General features: G+C 40.1%; 2 protein-coding genes across 2 annotated transcripts in view; one reads left to right on the forward strand and one right to left on the reverse strand.

The window, feature by feature from the left end:
* The first annotated feature begins 758 nt into the window (after nt 1-758).
* GNG10 (G protein subunit gamma 10) lies at nt 759-5,603 on the forward strand. The gene is made up of 2 exons (XM_065879368.1): nt 759-839; nt 5,478-5,603. The coding sequence occupies exons 1-2, from the start codon at nt 759-761 to the stop codon at nt 5,601-5,603; spliced, it is 207 nt and encodes a 68-aa protein (XP_065735440.1).
* Nucleotides 5,604-13,485: 7,882 nt separating this feature from the next.
* The window catches only part of SHOC1 (shortage in chiasmata 1), an 89,229-nt gene continuing 83,866 nt past the window's right edge, over nt 13,486-18,848 (reverse strand). Inside the window, exons 25-27 of the mRNA XM_065879404.1 lie at nt 17,802-17,951; nt 16,179-17,142; nt 13,486-13,586 (exon numbers count right to left, since the gene is read on the reverse strand). Of these exons, the coding sequence (XP_065735476.1) occupies nt 13,486-13,586; nt 16,179-17,142; nt 17,802-17,951 (1,215 nt within the window). The remainder of the gene's footprint in view (nt 13,587-16,178; nt 17,143-17,801; nt 17,952-18,848) is intronic.

Raw genomic sequence — 18,848 nt, forward strand, 5'->3', positions numbered from 1 at the left:
ACCACGTTTTACATATAGTAATGATGCCAGTTTTGTGAAACAAACTAATGTCCACTATAAAAAAAAATGCAGCACAAGAGAAACAATGGTTACAGTTGAACGGCGAGACGGGAGTGAGGGGGGCTGAATTTAATTTTCTTCTGTATGTTCTGCAAAGATGTCAGGGCCTGCGATTCTACCCTTCTTACTTTACTGACCCTGCCGGGTCAACCGCTAGGATTCCCGTCACACAGTCACAGGCTAACGCAGAAACCTGTTTCTGTTGCATGGAAACCCCGTCCTCACCTACCCGAGGATAACTCCCTCGCAGGGCTTCGAAGCCTTCACACGTGGCCCCTTATTTCTGCCACTCGCGCCACACCTTGCTCCATCCACACGCAGTCACAGTTCCGAGTCTCCAGGAGAGCGTCTTCTCCTTTTCCATCCCCCACACCCACTCCTGCTCCTCCTAGAAGCTTCGATGTGCAGGTGGGCGCCCTGTGTGGGCCCCGCGACGCGGCTCGGGGGCCAGGGGTAGACGCAGGCGCCCTCCCTGGTTAGAACGCAGTTAGGTGTCCGTCAGCTCGGGACCCCAAGGTTTCGCTTACCTGTTGCGTCTGCCACTGAGGGGAGCGGCTGTCGGGCGAGGCCGGGAGCGGCCGGCGGGCGGCGGGGCAGGGGCAGCGTCTTCCCCGCCCCGGGGCGGCGCTGGGCCTCGGGGCCTCGCGTCTCCGCCCGCCCACCGGCTCGCTCACTCGCTCGGAGCTCAGGCCGCCGCCATGTCTTCCGGGGCCAGCGTAAGCGCCCTGCAGCGCCTGGTGGAGCAGCTCAAGCTGGAGGCCGGCGTGGAGAGAATCAAGGTGAGGCCCGCGCCGGCGTCTGGCCTCGGGGTGCGGAGACCGCCCGGCCGTCCGCGGGCCTGGGAGGAGGAGGCCGCGCCCGGGCGGACAGCGGCGGGGCCGGCCTGAGCGCGAGCCGGGTGGCCGGACGCGGTGGGCGGCCCTGAGGACGGCGCCCGACCAGGCTCGCGGCTCGGCCTCGGGCGGTGGGAGTCCGCGCAGGGCCGGGCCCGGACCCCGGCTCCCGGGAGAAACGCACCTGTCCCCGCGAGGGCGGTCCGGGACCGAGAGCCCTGGCGCAGTCACGTTTCAGGGATGGGGACAATGACTCGGGGTACCCGACGGCCGCGAGGACACCAGGAATGCAGGCGACGTGCTGGTGGCCCCCCCGGGCTTGGCTGGTGTGGGAGGATGGGGTCCAGAGCTGCGGAGGAGACTGAATGGATGGGCCTCGGTGATGGGTTGATAGGCTGAGGGGGGAGGAGGGCGCTGCTCGGGTTTCTGGCCTGGTGACAGGATGGATGGCGTTGCCATTCGCTACGGTAAGGAGGAGAGATGATGCGTAAGTTTCGGATACGTGGACTTTGAGGGGATGCCCGGGAGGTGTTTGGCTACCTGGGCCGAAGCTCAGAGAATGAGGCTGAGAGAACGTATGGGAGTGAAAGCTGTAGGAAGTGACCAGAGCGTGGAACCCAGGGACCCGCCGAAAGAGATGCCCGCGAGAAGGGAAGCAAGGGAAAGCAAGGGTACTGAAGCGAGGAAGGAGGGGTTTTCACAATTCTCAGGCTTAGTCAACGTGTCCAGTGTTTAGTCAGTTGATTAAAAAGCATCTGATGTGTAATTGTGTTTACCAACTAGTATATAGCATTATTTGTAGAATGTGTGTGTGAATGAATGGACACTGCTGCGATAGTCTGTGGACCTCAGTAGTGCCTTTTCTTTGTACCAGGCCCTATTCTAGGTACTGAGAATACGTCATTCTAGTGGGGGAAGATAGACAATAAACACACTAACCAATAAATAAAATAATTTCAGAGAGTAATTGATGTAATTGATTCTAAAACAAGGTAGAGAGAGAGCTGTGGAATGCAGAAGAGGTTTCAGTGACATATGTAGTAGTAGATGCCGAATCTAATTTGTAATAGGATAGAAAGACTTTTTTGAAAAAAAAAAAACCTGGTTTTAAAGAGGAAACCTTTTTTTTTTTTTTTTTAATTTAGGAAATGAAAAGCTGTATTTTGAGGTTGAGAGGAAGGAACACACTGTATTTTTAGGTCGAGGGGGAGAAACAAATGGAGAAGGAGAACTGGAGGTAGAGACAGGTAGTCTGTCTAAGGGGGTCTGGGGTTGGAGGGGCACCTTCTGAGGCAGGAAGAAAGGAGGAAGGATATGTGTTAACATAGATGTTTCCAGATAAGGCCTTAATACCTTGTATGATGACAATTTTCTTTGTGAAATAGGAGGCCAAGTTTTCTTTTAAGGCAGGAAAAAAGGGAACTTACGGTGTCACAAGCGCTGAGGATGAGGGAGAGAGTGCTGTTGGGAATGAGAGAGGACCCCCTAGCAGGCACCATCATAGACACTTTGTGATTCTGAAGACCCAGCTACTGTGAGATTGACTGTCCTACTTTTTTTTTTTTTTGTCTCCAGCAGTATTTGGCTGCCCAGGAATCTGAGTGCCCAAGGTGAACGGTAGTTGATCCAAGTAGTGGGTTAGCGGGGGAGTTTTGCCAGAAAGATAGAAATGGGAGTGGAGAGCAAGGAATTTGAGCGTCTGGCCGGAAAGAGGCTGAACCCAGGCTGAATGGAGAAGGAACAGAGCCAGCCTCCCTGTGATGGGCCAGACAAAAAAGGAAGAGATGTTCCCCCTGAGGTCAAAGAGCAGGTGTAGTGAGGAGAAAGGAAGCAAGCACCCTGGATGGGCAGGAGAGATTGTGATCGGAAGGCAGGATGTTGGAGTGTGAAATTACAGATGTGGAGCAGTTACAGGTATTGGCTGTAACTACTGCTGTTGAGGAGAAGGTTGTTTGAAGAGAGGAGCTCAGGGAAATGAAACTAGGGTTGTTGGAAATGTTTAAGATGATGTGGGGACCTGAAGTGGAAAGAAAAACTGTGAGCCAGACGCCTGCCTACCCTGTGCAGTAGCTGGGGAAGGTATTCTTATCTACATTTAAAAAGTAGTTACAGGTGGTGAAACTGAGACACAGAGAAGTCAAGTGAATAGCTCAAAGTCACACAGATAATAAACTTATTTGCAGGGTGTCCTCATGGGAGTATGGTTTGGGGTGCTTGGCAGGGCTTTTCTCAGGCAGCACCTTAGGGAGTCACAACCTTCCAGGGTCTGGTTTGACTCATTTCAGGGCTCAGTGATGGATAGAAGTTCTCAGCACACCCAGAGACGTCTTCTCTTTCACAGACTTGCTAACTGGTAAATAAACCGGAATACCAGTTTCTTAGCATATGATGGAGGGCACCCCTTCCCAGTGCTTCAATGCTCAGTATCCTTCCAAGGACCCCTTCTTTGCTTTGGAGAAGTCTCTCAGAAGTTGATGGGTCAGCCTGGGCTCAAACCAAGGAAAGTCATATGATTTGGGTAGGGATTATCCCACCTCCATTGGGAGGATACAACTTCTAAGGGTTTGGGCTTGTATTCTCCCAGGCCAGAGTTTTTCCCTTCAAAGTGCTAGAGAAATGCTGACCACTTTACTCTTCTCTCATTTGCTTTGCATATCCCTCACCTTAACTTTTTGACATGTTCTTTAGGCTAGGGTGCAGTTAGTCCCATTTCTCTGGGAGTCCTGGGAGACAGTCTCTTTCCACCCATCATGTGTGGAGTTCACTCGTTCCCTCTGAAGCTGAGATAATAAGTATAATTGGTTCCAAATTTCTTTTGAATTAATAACAGATATATGTAATCAGCAATTCCAATTATAATTAACATGAAAATGTCAGAACTTCTGTTGAGGGAAAGGCAAGCTTAAACATTAGTTTGGCAACATTATATTACATGTTTATATGATATAAACTGTTATTACATTAATGAAACTAAAATTCCTAAAGTATTCTAGAAACTAGATAGTAACTGACACCTAAGGAATTGATTTTTTCAGTTATTTGGAAGCTTGGAAAATTAACACAAATTAGTCGTAATACTTGAACAGCAATTGGAACATTTTTGTACAATATGGGTGAGATTTTATACAAAACACTTTTTCAGTACAAGAGAAATGGAAAGCAAGGAAAGCCTCCAAGTACAAATATCCATCAAATGGAGGCTAAGAAGAAAGGTAGAATAATATAGTGTCAATACTGCCTAATACACTTCTTCAAAACTTAGTGGTTTAAAACAACCTTTATAAACTCGCAATTCTTGGATCAACAGTTTAAGCTGTGCTCAGCTGTATAGTTCTGTTGGTCTTTGCTGGGCTCTCTGTGCATCTGCCATCAAATGGAGGGTTGGCTGATGGCTGGATGATCTAGGATGGCCTCACTCATATGTCTGGAGGTTAGTAGGCAGGTGGCTGGGGTTTGGCTGACTGGTTCTCCTCCACAAGACCTCCAGTAGGCTAGCTTGGGCTCATTTGATGGTGGTCTTACGGTTGCAACCATAGCAAGAGAAGTAGCTGCAAAGGCTTTTGAGGCCTAAGCTTGGAACTTGCCCATTATTTCTGCCATTGTCCTGGTCAAAGTAAGTTTCAAGGCCAGCCCAGATTCAAGGGGTGGATAAAGACTTTACTTCTTGGTGGTAGGAGCTGCAAAATATTGTGACTGTTTCTGCAGTCTGCCACAAATGATTGCTAACTAGTGTCAACACTATTCTAAGTGTTTTACGTGCATTAACTCATTTAATTATTACATCAACTCAGGGAGGTAGGCACTGTTACTAAATACGTTTCACAGATGAGAAAACAGGTACTGAGAAGTTAAGTAACTTGTCCAGAGACTGCACTCTTAACCAATAAGCTGTTCTGCTTCAAAAACACGATGGAGGGCTTCCCTGGTGGCACAGTGGTTGAGAGTCCGCCTGCCGATGCAGGGGACGTGGGTTCGTGCTCCGGTCCGGGAGGATCCCACGTGCCGTGGAGTGGCTGGGCCCGTGAGCCATGGCCGCTGAGCCTGCGCCTCCAGAGCCTGTGCTCCGCTAATGGGAGAGGCCACAGCAGTGAGAGGCCCGTGTACCGCAAAAAAAAAAAAACCCCAAAACAAAACAAACATGATGGAGGGACCTCGTCACTTGTTTTGAGCAGACCAGATAAGGCTCCATCCAGCCTTGTAAACATTAAAATAGTCTGTTCACATGGCAGACCTGGATATATCAATGCATGCTTTATAAGTGAAAATTTGTAAAGGGCACACTAGGATAAGCTATTTCTTTCAAATTCAGTCTCAAAACTAGGATTCTAAATGGATGAAAGATAGGGCTTTATCTTTCCTTTGTTGAGTAAGCCACTAAACCAAAAATACCCTAAATCAAGTTATAGAAATTGTAACCTTTCCTCTTTGGAGTTCAATTATTAGAACTTTCAGCAAAAAAGACTCTTGGAGGTTGTACAAAGTATGACCTTTGTCAGGTTGTATGATCATTTTTCAGAGTCTCAAGTGACTGCTGGATGGATCTGGCTGTGAGCAGCATGTCAAGCTCTTGTCCCTTTGTTTCAGGTCTCTCAGGCGGCAGCAGAGCTTCAACAGTACTGCATGCAGAATGCCTGTAAGGACGCCCTGCTGGTAGGTGTTCCAGCCGGAAGCAACCCCTTTCGGGAGCCCAGATCCTGTGCTTTACTCTGAAGACTGGTGAGTAATGGTACACCAGGCCATCTTGGGGCCATGGCATTATCATGGGGCTTCCCAAAGGACTTGGGCAACTGAGTTTTAAATATCTACTGTTCTTGGGGGAATTAAAATAAACCCAGCAAAATGCACAACTTTCCCTGAAGGATGACTCTAATCGGCTGCTTGTGGAATACATCTAATTAGAAAAGTCTCAATGCTCTTTGCATTAACTCATGAGATGCTAATATCCTTGCGTACTTGAGCTTTTGAACTGAGCTGGCCAATAATAATTTCTTGACCTCAATACCATCTTCTCTGTCCTTACACCATCCTGGAGTTGTGATTTGTTGCTTGGTGCTATCAACTGACTTGTTATTCTTGGGACTAAGGACTCTCCAGAGGAGACTTGGTCCCATCATCAGCTGTGATTTCTTTCCTAGAAGCTTTCAGAATGTATTTCTGTGTTTTAATGGAGGAAGAAATGGAGTAACTGGGGAAAGTGTGAGTAGGGTTAAAAGGACCTTAAAAATTTATTCTTGAAATGAAAATACCTCTTTGGTGGCCTATAATAAATTTCCTGGGTTCTAGTGTGTTGTATGGGGTCTCATTCACATTTTCACTGTTTTTCTTGGAGGCGGGGGAGCAGGGCAGGGCATAGATTATTAGAGTCTTTTGGGGCCAATATATTTCAAATTACATGTTCTAAGGGGTGTTTATACAGGAAGTAATCATCTTAGGTCTTTTTTCATATACTTGAAAAGGAAATTATTCACATTAACAAGAAGGAAGTAATCATTCTATCAGGTACTATTGTACCTTTTAATGGAAAATGTTCACATTTATGGTATTAAAATAATAGTCTTCTGCTGGCATAGCATTTTTCTTTTTACAGAGCACTTTCATGGGTCCTACTCATTCAATGGTGTAGTTTGGATTTTCTGGTATTAACATGTTACTTTCTTTGAGAACCCTAAAGTGACCTATGAAATGATGACTAGTTAATTTTTTTTTTTTTTTTTTTTTTGCGGTACGCGGGCCTCTCACTGTTGTGGCCTCTCCCGTTGCGGAGCACAGGCTCCGGACGCGCAGGCTCAGCGGCCATGGCTCACGGGCCCAGCCGCTCCGCGGCATGTGGGATCTTCCCGGACCGGGGCACGAACCCGTGTCCCCTGCATTGGCAGGCGGACTCTCAACCACTGCGCCACCAGGGAAGCCTGATGACTAGTTAATTTTATGTATAATTTTACTAAGTGAAAGCCTACCAAATTCTCTTTCCAATAGGGAAGAAGTCCGCTGAGGAATGCTTTCAAGCACCAAGTGATAAATGACTGCCTCCAAATCTCAAGAACACACTTCTCCAGCCAAATGACTTCTAGATATTTCACAGGACCTTTCCTGTGGCCTGGTCCTTTAGCCAAAATTCTATGGAAATTTATGAGTTTCTACTCAAGGAAACTGGGTGAAGGAGTAGATTTTAAAAAATAATGGCCTGGTTCTTTGTTGAAGTGCTTTATACTTAAACAAAAACCTTACCACCAAATATACCAAAATACACCTCTTTCATTAAGTGAATTACTAGTGTTTCTATACCTGGAATGTTACATATGTTTTATTTACTAGATGTTTACATTTTGGGAAGGAAAACAGTATTATTTGTTAAAAAAATTAAATATTTGTAATTTGTTGTTCCCGACTAAGATTTTTATACCATAACAAAATTTGTTCTTTTCTCATGAATTTATAATTTCTAAATGAAGACAAGCAAGTATAAAATTGGGGGAAGAATGGGCTTTATTAATCAAATGATGTCTTGATTTTTCTAAATGAGAAGATTGTTTTATTTTTAACACTAAATATGGGAGCTGTTTCTTAGCAAACTTGTTTGAAAGGATTAATGTTGTGTTGTGTATTAGATTGCCCCATCGTGTATATGAAGCAGATTTGATCTTTGTCTTCTTAAGTTTCTCTATTTTATAATGGTGGTTTTACTTTTAAAAATTACTAAATTATTTCATGTCTTTAAAACAATGTTTAAATGTGATCTACAGAATATTGCAAATGATTAAAAAAAAAGTGATGTGAAAATATTACAACCTAAATGAATTCTCAATGTCACAAGTGTTTTACTTTGATGATGTGCCTTTGATTTAATTTGGGACACTTAAAAGAATACTTTATATGTGTTTGTTATAATCTTTGAAGAGCTTGGAAATAAAATTTCTGCTTAATTTCTGCTAATGACAGCAACATTTTGTGTCTGATTTTGTTTTAAGGCTTCATAGATTTTGTTTGCTTGTGAGATTGAGTGCTGGAAGTGGGAGGTGAAATTTTTGTTTACAAGCCCTCACAGAATTTTGTGAAAAATAGATATATGTATAACGTGCAGAAATATCTCAATTACTGGCAACATTTGCTCTTTGAAATAGCTATGTATAAATCCATAAATAAATAAATGAGAATATATTTGAACATAAGTAGTATTATAGTAGAGAATGTAGAAGTCATAAGATGGAACTTCTTTTACTTCCGGCCACTAAACTTCCAAATCTAAGTGATCTGAATCCCTTCCATTCGGTCAAAATTCAGGTGTCGTTTTTCTAACCCTCTTATTCTGTGGATCCGTTTCACCTCTGAAATGTCACACCATCAGTTAGCCCTTTTCTCCTTTATCTTCAGCTTCTCTACTGCATCCTTTTATCAGCATTTAAACATGTTCCATTCTCCATCTTAACAACAAAAAGCATTAAAAAAAAATCTCCATTAAAAAATAAATTTTCGGGACTTCCCTGGTGGTCCAGTGGTTAAGACTCCATGTTTCCAATGTAGGGGGCCCGGGTTCGATCCCTGATCAGGGATCCCGCATGCTGCAACTAAGAGCCTGCATGCCACAACTAAAACGTTCCTGCATGCTGCAGCTAAAAGATCCGGCATGCCGCGACGAAGATCCCGCGTTGCCGCAACGAGGATCCCGCGTGCCGCAACTGACAAATAAAACGAAAAACAAAAACAAAAAACAAATTTTCAGCTATAAAAGATGAGTATATCTTAGAAACGTGCTGTTCAGCACAGTGCCTGTAGTTAACACTGCTGTACTGGGTACTTTAAAATTTGGTAAGAGGGTAGATTTTATGTTAATTGTTCTTATGACAAAAAATAATAAGGCAGGAGGAAACTTTGGGAGGTGATGGGTAAGTTTATGGCATAGATTATGTTAGTGGTTTCATAGGTGTATACATATCTCCAAATTCATTAAGTTGTATACATTAATTATGTAGAGCTTTTTATGTGTCAAAAAAAATCTCTTGATTTCACTTTCCATTTGGCAAAAACTTGGTAAGATAGTACAAGAAAACTATAGACATCTCACTTACGAGTATAGATACGTCTTAAATATAAGCAAGTCAAGTTCTGTAGTTTATCAAGAGAAGATACAACCTTACAAAGCTAATTCAACATAAGCAAATCTATCAATGTCATTCATTACATGAAGGGTTTAAAGGAGAGAATGTTTACATCATTTCATTTTTTCATCTTACTGCATTAGCTAAGACTTCCAAAGTAGTGCCGAATAATAGTGGTGATAAAAAGTATTTTGTTTGTTCCTAATATGCTGGATGCTTCCACATTTCACCATGTAATATGAAATTTGCTGTTGATTTTAGTAAACTGTCTTTGTCATCTTTAATTTCCTTCTCTTATTTCACTAATTCACTTAGTTTTTATTCAGAACAGCTATTCGATTTCATCAAATGACTTGCTGGCATAAACATTTAAGAAGAAATAATATCTGTATTTATGGATTATATAATTTTACACTTTGAAAACTCAGTTTAGTAAAAGAAATACTTGAATTTGTAATATTACAATTTGGGAGGCTGGCTGGATACAAAGTATATATAGAAAAATAAAAAGCATTTTCTACACTGACAATAGCTCATTAAAAATGGAAATGGGCACAACTTTGTAAATCAACTATAATTTTAAAAAATAGAAATGGAAACTATCCCATTTCCACTTTAATGACAAAACTATAAAAAATACTTGAAAATACATTTAACAAAAGTGCAAGAATCATAAAAGATTTTACTGATGTTTATAGAACAGGGTCCAAATAAATTTCAGGATATTAGGACAATTTCATTAAAATGCAATCTTACTAGAATTTCTATAAATTTAATGGAATTCCTATTTTATTTTTTAAGGGAAACTGGTTAAAATATCTAGAAGTTTATATGGAAAATCAAGTGTCCAAGAATAGCTTTTAAAACTGTGCGTGTGGACTTCCCTGGTGGTGCAGTGGTTAAAAATCTGCCTGTCAATGCAGGGGACACAGGTTTGAGCCCTGGTCCAGGAAGATCCCACATGCCACAGAGCAGCTAGGCCCATGCGCCACAGCTACTGAGCCTGCGCTCTGGAGCCCGTGAGCCACAACTACTGAGCCCATGCACCACAACTACTGAAGCCAGCGGGCCTAGAGCCTGTGCTCTGCAACAAGAGAAGCCACCGCAATGAGAAGCACATGCACCACAGCGAAGAGTAGCCCCCGTTTGCTGCAGCTAGAGAAAGTCCGCATGCAGCAATGAAGACCCAATACAGCCAAAAATAAAAAATAAAATAAATAAAACAAAATCGTGCGTGTGTGTGTATGAAACGTGGGAGGGTGAAACTTGCCTTACCAGATACTAACTTACTTTGAAGCTGCTGAATCAGAACAATATGACTTAAGAAAACAAAATATTCAAAACAAAAAATTCAAAATAAACAATATTATTGTAGTATAGGACTAGACAAATAGATGATTGGATGGATCATAATAGTTCGGAAGTAGACCTGACTTTTTTTTTCTATGCAGTGGAAAGTATAGTTAATTTAACAAATAGTGCTGGCATTATTGGCTATGCATTTGGAAGGAAATAAAATTGGCCCTGTATTATACTATGCAAAAAAAATTCCATAGGTTAAAGAAAGGTGATAAAAAAGCATTAGAAGAAAAATTAGGAGAATAGTTATGTAACTTCAGGGTAAAAAAGGGCTTCGTAAGCAAGGCAGGAAACTCAGAAATCAAAAAAGAGAAGATGTGTATACTTGATGATCAAATTAAATTTAAATAAGCAATTTAAATAAATAATTTAATTAAGTATGGAATTTAAAATTCTTGTACGGTAAAACTGATAAACCAAATACAAAAGCAAAAGACAGAAAACGTATTTTTTTCAGCTTTCATTTTGGATTGCTACAGTTTGCACTCCCCATCCCCTCCAACCTAGGCTACTCCATTTATTAAAATTGTTGGATACTTTGCTTTAGGGCAGGCTTGTTATTTGGGGAGAGTAACCGGGCTCTTACTGTGAGAGGCAAGGTGTGGGACACCCTGGTGTTGATCCCCAGTTGTATGCTGAGTCTCACTGACGAGGGAAGGAGTATCTTATGTCCACCCACAACTGGAAGGGACAGCTGATGTTCTGATGAGTCTTATAGTGTTTGGGCTGGGCCTAGGAACTTGGGGGTAAGGCCACTCAAAAGCCCTCAAAGGTGAGCATCACAGCTACCAGTCATAGATCTAAGGGCAAGTAACTCCCCTTAGAACATGAAAAACCTCATGGGGAAACGCTCTCAGATAATCGAAGTTTCCATGGCAAGAGCCAACCTGGGAAGCTGGGCCTATTCTAAATAATTCCATGTGATATGGTGTTTGGGAGAGGATCTTGGAGGCTGGACTGACAATTCTGACCCCCTAACAAGGACCTATCCAAACCCTTCAGGCTTCTCCTATGGACCAACCCAATCGGTCATGTGACAGTCGCTCCCTGGGAGTGCTCTGCTGAAGCAGAACTCATTTACTTTATCCTCTTTTCCCAGGCTACAAACACAAGACTTGCCTCCCAGTAATACCTCTGATGGGCAACAGCACTAGAGGCTGCTCCAGACCCAGGCAGAATGAATGTGTCCTTAAACACCGAGCATCGTTGAGAAATACAGGCAGGAGGACTCAGACGCTTTCACTCTATTTGGTGAGGAAGCAGGGGTGTGGGTGTTGATAGCTTGGCCTAAGCTTGCCCCAGTCTAGGGCCTATAAAGAAACCCCTCTCCTCTGCAAGCTGATTAAAGATGGGATCAAGGGACTTCCCTGGTGGCGCAGTGGTTAAGAATCTGCCTGCCAATGCAGGGGACACGGGTTCCACCCCTAGTCCAGGAAGATCCCACATGCTGCAGAGCAACTAAGCCTGTGTGCCACAACTACTGGGCCTGAGTGCCACAACTACTGAAGCCTGCATGCCTAGAGCCCATGCTCCACAACAAAAGAAGACACTGCAATGAGAAGCCTGCGCACCACAACAAAGAATAGCCCCTGCTCGCTGCAACTAGAGAAAGCCCAGGTGCAGCAATGAAGACCCCATGCAGCCAAAAATAAATAAATAAGTAAATAAATTTTTTTTAAAAGTTTTTTTTTTTTTAAAAAGATGGGATCAAGGAGATCCGCAAACTGGTAAGACAGCCTTACCTTAGTTTAGGAGAAATCCTGCCAAAACTTTAAGAAAGCACAACAGAAATTCCAATAAAATTTCCAGAAATAGTTTCTCTTTGAAGTCTCCACCCTCCACACACCCAAGCAAAACCAAACATCCTATAAATAAAAGTGTAATAAAAGAGTAAGAGAGTTGGTTTAAAGTCAAGCCAGTTTCAAAAAGGAGGACATGATTAACAGTATCAAACACTGAAGAGAAATCAAGTGAGGTGATGTCTGAATGTCCTTTGGGTCTAAAAAGGTAGAGGTCAATTTTGGTAGTAACGGTGATAATTTCAGAAGCCAGGAGAGAGAGAATGCTTGTGGTCTTCAAACATTTTTGCAAAAAAGATGTCCCAAATCCATGTACCTCCATTTTAGAGTTGACATGTAAAAGTTTCATCAGAACTTTGAATAGTTCCAAAGAATAAAATTTTATTAGAAATATTGACATTTTAAAATAAAATTATTACATCTTTCTTTTAAATGTATTCAATGGAATACAAATACTATAGTAATTAGAAACCTACAATCATCCATGTAAAAATATACCAACTCTCCTCCCCAAATGTTGTACCAACAATACAGGAAAGCGTTCTTTCTCCCATATGCTGACACTGGAATTCTCAAAAATTTTGCTGATCTGATACGTGAAAAAGCAGTAATTTATTGTTTTAATTTGCATTTGCCTAATAAATAATGATGCATATTGTTTCAAATGTTTATTGGCTATTTTTGTTTCTTCTGTGAAATATCTCTTCATATATTTTGCCCATTTTTCTATTAGGTTGTCTTTTTTCCTATCAATTTGTAGGAATTCTTTGTATATTAGGAATGTGTGCCCTTTTTCTGTCATGTGGGTTGCAAATATTTTCTCTCAGTGGTTTGTTTGAAAATTTTGTTTACGAAGACAGCATTTAAATTGGAAGTTCTTTAACTTCAATTTTGCCCTAGGTTTTAACTTTCTTGGTGGTGGAGGGTTGACTGTGGTGATCTTCACTTCTGGACTCAGAGGGTCAGACTGAGATGGAGGCTCATTTCAAAGGCTTTTTGCTGGAGGAAAGGTGGAGGCAGCAGGCCCTTCAGGAGACAACAAACAACCCTTTGATATACATTGGCAAGGTTTTCTATTTCTCTTAAAAAACAAAAAAGGCTTTTCATGTTTCAGTGAATCTGGGAGCTATTTGGATCTTATAAAAATATTATGTTAATTAGAATACTTACAAAGATATAAACTATAAGGCAAGATATATATTACAAAAATTTAATGTAGAAACACCGAGAACATCAAAGAACAAGTGCATTTCCATTGATATATGAGCAAACCTAAATCATTTTATTACTAGTTTATCATAAAAAAGAAAGAAATGTGGCATGCAGCACTATCGTTTCTTAAAAAAACCTCAGACGAGTTTGTCCATCACGTCTACCAGGGACTTTTTCATACACTAGACGTCGTTTTTTGAATGGTGGTAGTTGTGAGCACGTGAAATCTGTTAAAAGGAGAAAAAGGAAAACCATTTTATTGCTGATAATAATACATATAAGTATTTTTTTTCCAGCTGTTCAAGTGGATCCTGTCTCTTCATCATCTATTTACAAAGTGTTAAAATTTCCAAACTGAGATAAAATAATTATTAAAAATTACATTTTTTAGCATATATGTGCTTGTTCTTAAAGGCCCAATACTGATTAGTGTTAGATACATGTATTTGTATTTGTATGCTCATGCCTTGTACAATTAAATCTCCCTGGATTTAAGGCTCTTGCTTTTAAGTTTTCCTTCATTAAGCCTGTTTCTTAATGCATATCTGTAATGTTGTGAAATTTATCCTGAGCTCTGATATATGATAGGTAGTGATCATGTATAGACTCATCTTTTATGATTGTATTATATATGACACATTAGCCTGAAATATTCTAGATTTGGATACTTATGGATATTGATTCATTAAATCAATAAAAAGGGAGGCTAAAATGTTTAAAACAGTAGTAATTATTCCTGGCCATATAATCTCAATGGCAAGAGTTGGATGCCTTTATAAGCAAATTCGAAAGGGAATGCAGGGCTCCCCTGGTGGCGCCGTGGTTGAGAGCCGCCTGCTGATGCAAGGGATGCGGGTTCGTGCCCTGGTGCAGGAAGATCCCACATGCCGCGGAGTGGCTGGGCCCGTGAGCCATAGCCGCTGAGCCTGCGCGTCCGGAGCCTGTGCTCCGCAACGGGAGAGGCCCGTGTACCGCAAAAAAAAAAAAGATTCTTGTTAACTGTTTGAATTAAGTTATAAAAATAATTGCAAAGTGGAAAAAAGCAATATTTTTAAACCAACATTATTTATATGATATATGATTTTAAAATATATTTATAACTAAATTAATGAATTAAAATATAGGTAGACATTGACTATTCCATCTATATCCCTAAAACCTTAAATACTAAAATTTATTAAAAAATAATTTCTGAGATCTTTTTATTGAAAAATTGGGTTATCTCATACATTGGGATGCCCTATGTTAAAAAAATATACAGTAATTCACATGCTTAATTTGTTCCAGGGTGGAAAAAAGATGAAATTTTCAGCCAGTTCATTTATGAAGCCAGAATCACCTTCATGTCAGACTGTTACAGAGTACAAATAGAGCACAATAAATTAATTTCATTATGAATGTAGATATGAAAATCAAATAAATATTAGCAACCATATTTAATAGCATATTTTAAAAAATCATTCCTTAAAAGCCAATTAGGGGGATATGGTGATATATGTATACATACAGCTGATTCACTTTGTTGTACAGCAGAAACTTTAACACAACATTATAAAGCAATTATACTCCAATAAAGATATTTTTTAAAAAAGCCAATTAGGTTTATCACAGAAATGACAAAAATGATTATTGGTAAGCCTGTAAACATTTACATTAATGTCAACAGAGAGAACATGTTTGATTTTCCCCAATAGGGACCAAAAAGAGTTTGAATAAAATTCAGCATCTGTTCCTCACAAAAGTTCTTACAAAACTAGGGATAGAATATTTTCCCTTAAAATCAGGAACAAAACAAATTATGACTATTAAATGGGACCAAGTCCAAGTTTTGTGAGTCTGGGACTTATATCATTTGAGTGTTCCTCTTTTAATAAAACAAAGAATATAAGATTTTCTGGGCCCCTTTTGGCCTCACAAAATGGCCTGGGCAAAAGAGGAGGTTTTTTTTTTTTTTTTTTTTGCGGTACGCGGGCCTCTCACTGTTGTGGCCTCTCCCGCTGCAGAGCACAGCCTCCGGACGCACAGGCTCAGTGGCCATGGCTCATGAGCCCAGCCGCTCCGCGGCATGTGGGATCTTCCCGGGCCAGGGCACGAACCCGTGTCCCCTGCATCGGCAGGCCGACTCTCAACCACTGCGCCACCAGGGAAGCCCAAAAGAGGAGTTTTGAAGCTTCCAGCTTCTCCTTTCTTTTTGTTTTCTCCCCATCATAGTAAGGCCACCTTTGTATGACCATCAGAACTTAAGATTTTGTTCTAAATGCTTAGGCCAAGGCAATAAGAAATAACACAGAAATAAAAGGTATAATTACCAGAAGTGAGAAAATAAAATTGTTCTTTTAAAAAATTGATATGACTAAATGTTCAGAAACATCAATTGTAAAATAGATAGCCAATAGTAGTATCTATTTAATAGGACTGTCAAAATTAAATCCACATAAAGGAAATATAATAAGTTCTTAATAAATGTTAGCTCATTAAATATCCCTGCTTGACAAAGAGGCTACTTTTCTAATTCACTAATTTCTTTATTTAATCTTTGTTAATTTTAGTCTTCTGCTTGACTTAGATTTGTTCCATGTTTTTACTTGTAACTTCTTAAGTTAAATGCTTAGTTCATCTAAAGCTATGAGAATTTGACATATTTTCTTTGCCTTTATTTTCTTAAAAGTCTATAATTAGAATTTTGATTTTCTTTGATGCCAAAGTTATTGAAGATTCTTAAGTGTAGTAATTAAAACAAAAATTTTTTTTAACTTGGAGATGAGTCATCTTTTAAAATTACACTAGAGAGTAGTTTTATCAACTATAGACAGTATTACCTGTTAATGATTTCTTGTCTCCTGAGTTAGATGAAGATACAGAGTGCCTTTTCTGTCCTAAACATTTTCCAGCTCTTTGGCAGAAATAAAGACTGTTGAATTCTTTTTGACTTACATTAGAATCAGAAGCACAAAATAAATCCAAACTGGGGACGGATGGTAATTCTTTCCAGAAAGTCTTTTTAGTCTCAGCATTTGAACTTTCACATATGAGGCCTTCTAACTCATCCGATAGACATTTTTGCTGATTAGTGAATAAATTATCTTTCTGAGAGGACCATTTGTCACATGTATTCTGCTCTGCACCATATTGTAAGTTGAATGAGTGATTCTGTTGTTGCCATACATTTCTTTTAAAGTTCCAATGAAGAGGAGATTGAGAACCCTCTAGTGAAAAGACAGGGGCAGACAATTCTTTATTTGTAGGTCCTTTTGCTTCATGTGTTTCCTTTTTCTGATAATTTATAAAGTTAGGGGTAACTCTCTTCTGAGTGTCAATTGGTGATATCATGGTTTCACAATTCATTGCTGTTAGACCCAAAGAAAAGACATCTGACCCTGAATCATTCTGGTTCAGAAAGGAACTACCAGATACATTCCTTGCTTCTGTATTAGTCAGGAAAGAATTATTCTGCATTATGTTAGGGTTACAACTGGACTCTTTCCAGTAGCTGGTCTGATTGTAAGAAGTCACAGGTGGTAAAATGCATGGCATTTCTTTTAGTTTCATAAGGGAAGAGTTATAATCTGAAGTGGCGTTTGTGTCTTCGTGCACTGTCTCTCCTAAGTCTGAATATTGGTAATATTCATTATGTTCTTGAATGACAGAATCTGAAGAGCCAGAAGCTGAAGTCTGAGAAGTAAAGGCACTAGTTTGATTCCTATTTTCCTGAGGTGATGAAATTTGAGGTGATTTTGTTACAGAAGGACTAATCTTGAATAAGGAAGTGATGTCACAAAAATGCTAAAAAAATTTTAAAAATTAATTAATATAATAAAAATACAACATAAACATCAGTCAAGTAAATATAAGTGATGACACTTATCTAAGTGGAAATAAGGAAAAATATAAATGAGTAGTCCATCCAAAGGTATGATATTGATCCATGTAGTGAGAACATAACTTAATTAGGCTCCATTAAAAGAAAAACATTGTAATTTGCATCTATTTTCTAATCACTTAAAATAAAATTTTTAGTTACACAATTTACGTGAATACCATTTCCTTCATAAAAATTAAAGAAACTTACTGATAAGGCTAAAGTTCTCTTTAGCTACTACTATAAAGAAGGGCTTCAGGATTATTTGGAAGAGATAATGTAAACACATATGAATAGAGTGTGTAATTGAATATCTGTGGGCAGTATAACACTTCAAAATGATTTGAAGTGTGATAAATGATCTGTACAGAATTATCTATATAAGATAGTTTTAAAATATATAATGTGACTGACGACCAATGAGAATTCTGTATGAAATTTAGTTTAAGTAAATAATTTCTTTGCTCTGTGAAGTCCAAAACAAACTTGGATAACTTCATTTTGAAAACCCTTATGGTAAAAATAGATACTCAAATGCAAAGGAAATAAATTCATAGAAGAATATGGATCTCAAATAGCTAACCTTTAACACTTTTTCTGGAACTTCAGGTAGGAGTTCCTGAAGTTGACAAAGAGTTGCTAATAGTATCCAGTTCAGTGAAGGTCCTTTATTTAACATGAGCTGAGCCACCAATGGATTAACACTTGGAAAATCAAGTAAGTACATTTCTTCCTAGAAAAAAGTGTAAGGAATAATCAGCCAGTGTTTTTTTCTTACTCTACTCACTCCAGCAGATTAAAATTTTTGTTGTTGCATTGCACCTACCACTCAATTTGAGATGCTTGGGGGAAAAAGTATGGCCAGGAGGAAGGAAACTTGTTTGTCAGTAAAGATTCATACACCCAGAATTGGGAAGGCTCTTAAAGTTCATTCAGTCTAATCACTCATCCAGAGAGACTCATTACAGTCCATTTCCTTCAAATGACAATCGTTTTATCTAATGACAGCTCTTCTACCTTTCAGGGCAGGGTTCCCCAGCCCCCCGCCCACACAGCAGGAGGTGGCAGAGGGCCAGCGAGCGAAGCTTCTTCATCTGCCGCTCCCCATCGCTCGCATGACTGCCTGAACCATTCCGCCCCACCCCAGTCCGTGGAAAAATTGTCTTCCACGAAACCGGCCCCTGGTGCCAAAAAGGTTGGGGACTGCTGTTTTAGGGGACGTAGTTATATAGCTCAAGATTTCTTTAGCTCTCCCTTTGTAGACCATATACTATCATGGTTTGGTTAAATGAACCATGTTTATGATATCTAACAGATGTTATAATTTCAGGAAAGGCTTATTGTGAAAGGTACAGGAAGAATTACTATCAACCAGAACTGACCCTGACAGTCTAAAAATATACATTTTCAGAGAGATCTCATAAATGTCTAGAAATGTAGCAGCCATCTTTATTGCCAAATTTCTTTCTTTTTTTTTTCTGGGTTACACTGGCTTTTTGCACCCTCTTTTAGTTTATCAAATGACAGACGTGAGTAGATTGGACATGGCTTTGTAGGAAGGAAATTGCACATACATACATATATGTCATAATTAATTATACCCATACTTGATAGTATTATGTTCTGTTAG

Source organism: Phocoena phocoena, chromosome 6 (assembly GCF_963924675.1).
Source record: "Phocoena phocoena chromosome 6, mPhoPho1.1, whole genome shotgun sequence".
In the NCBI taxonomy this organism is placed as follows: domain Eukaryota; kingdom Metazoa; phylum Chordata; class Mammalia; order Artiodactyla; family Phocoenidae; genus Phocoena; species Phocoena phocoena.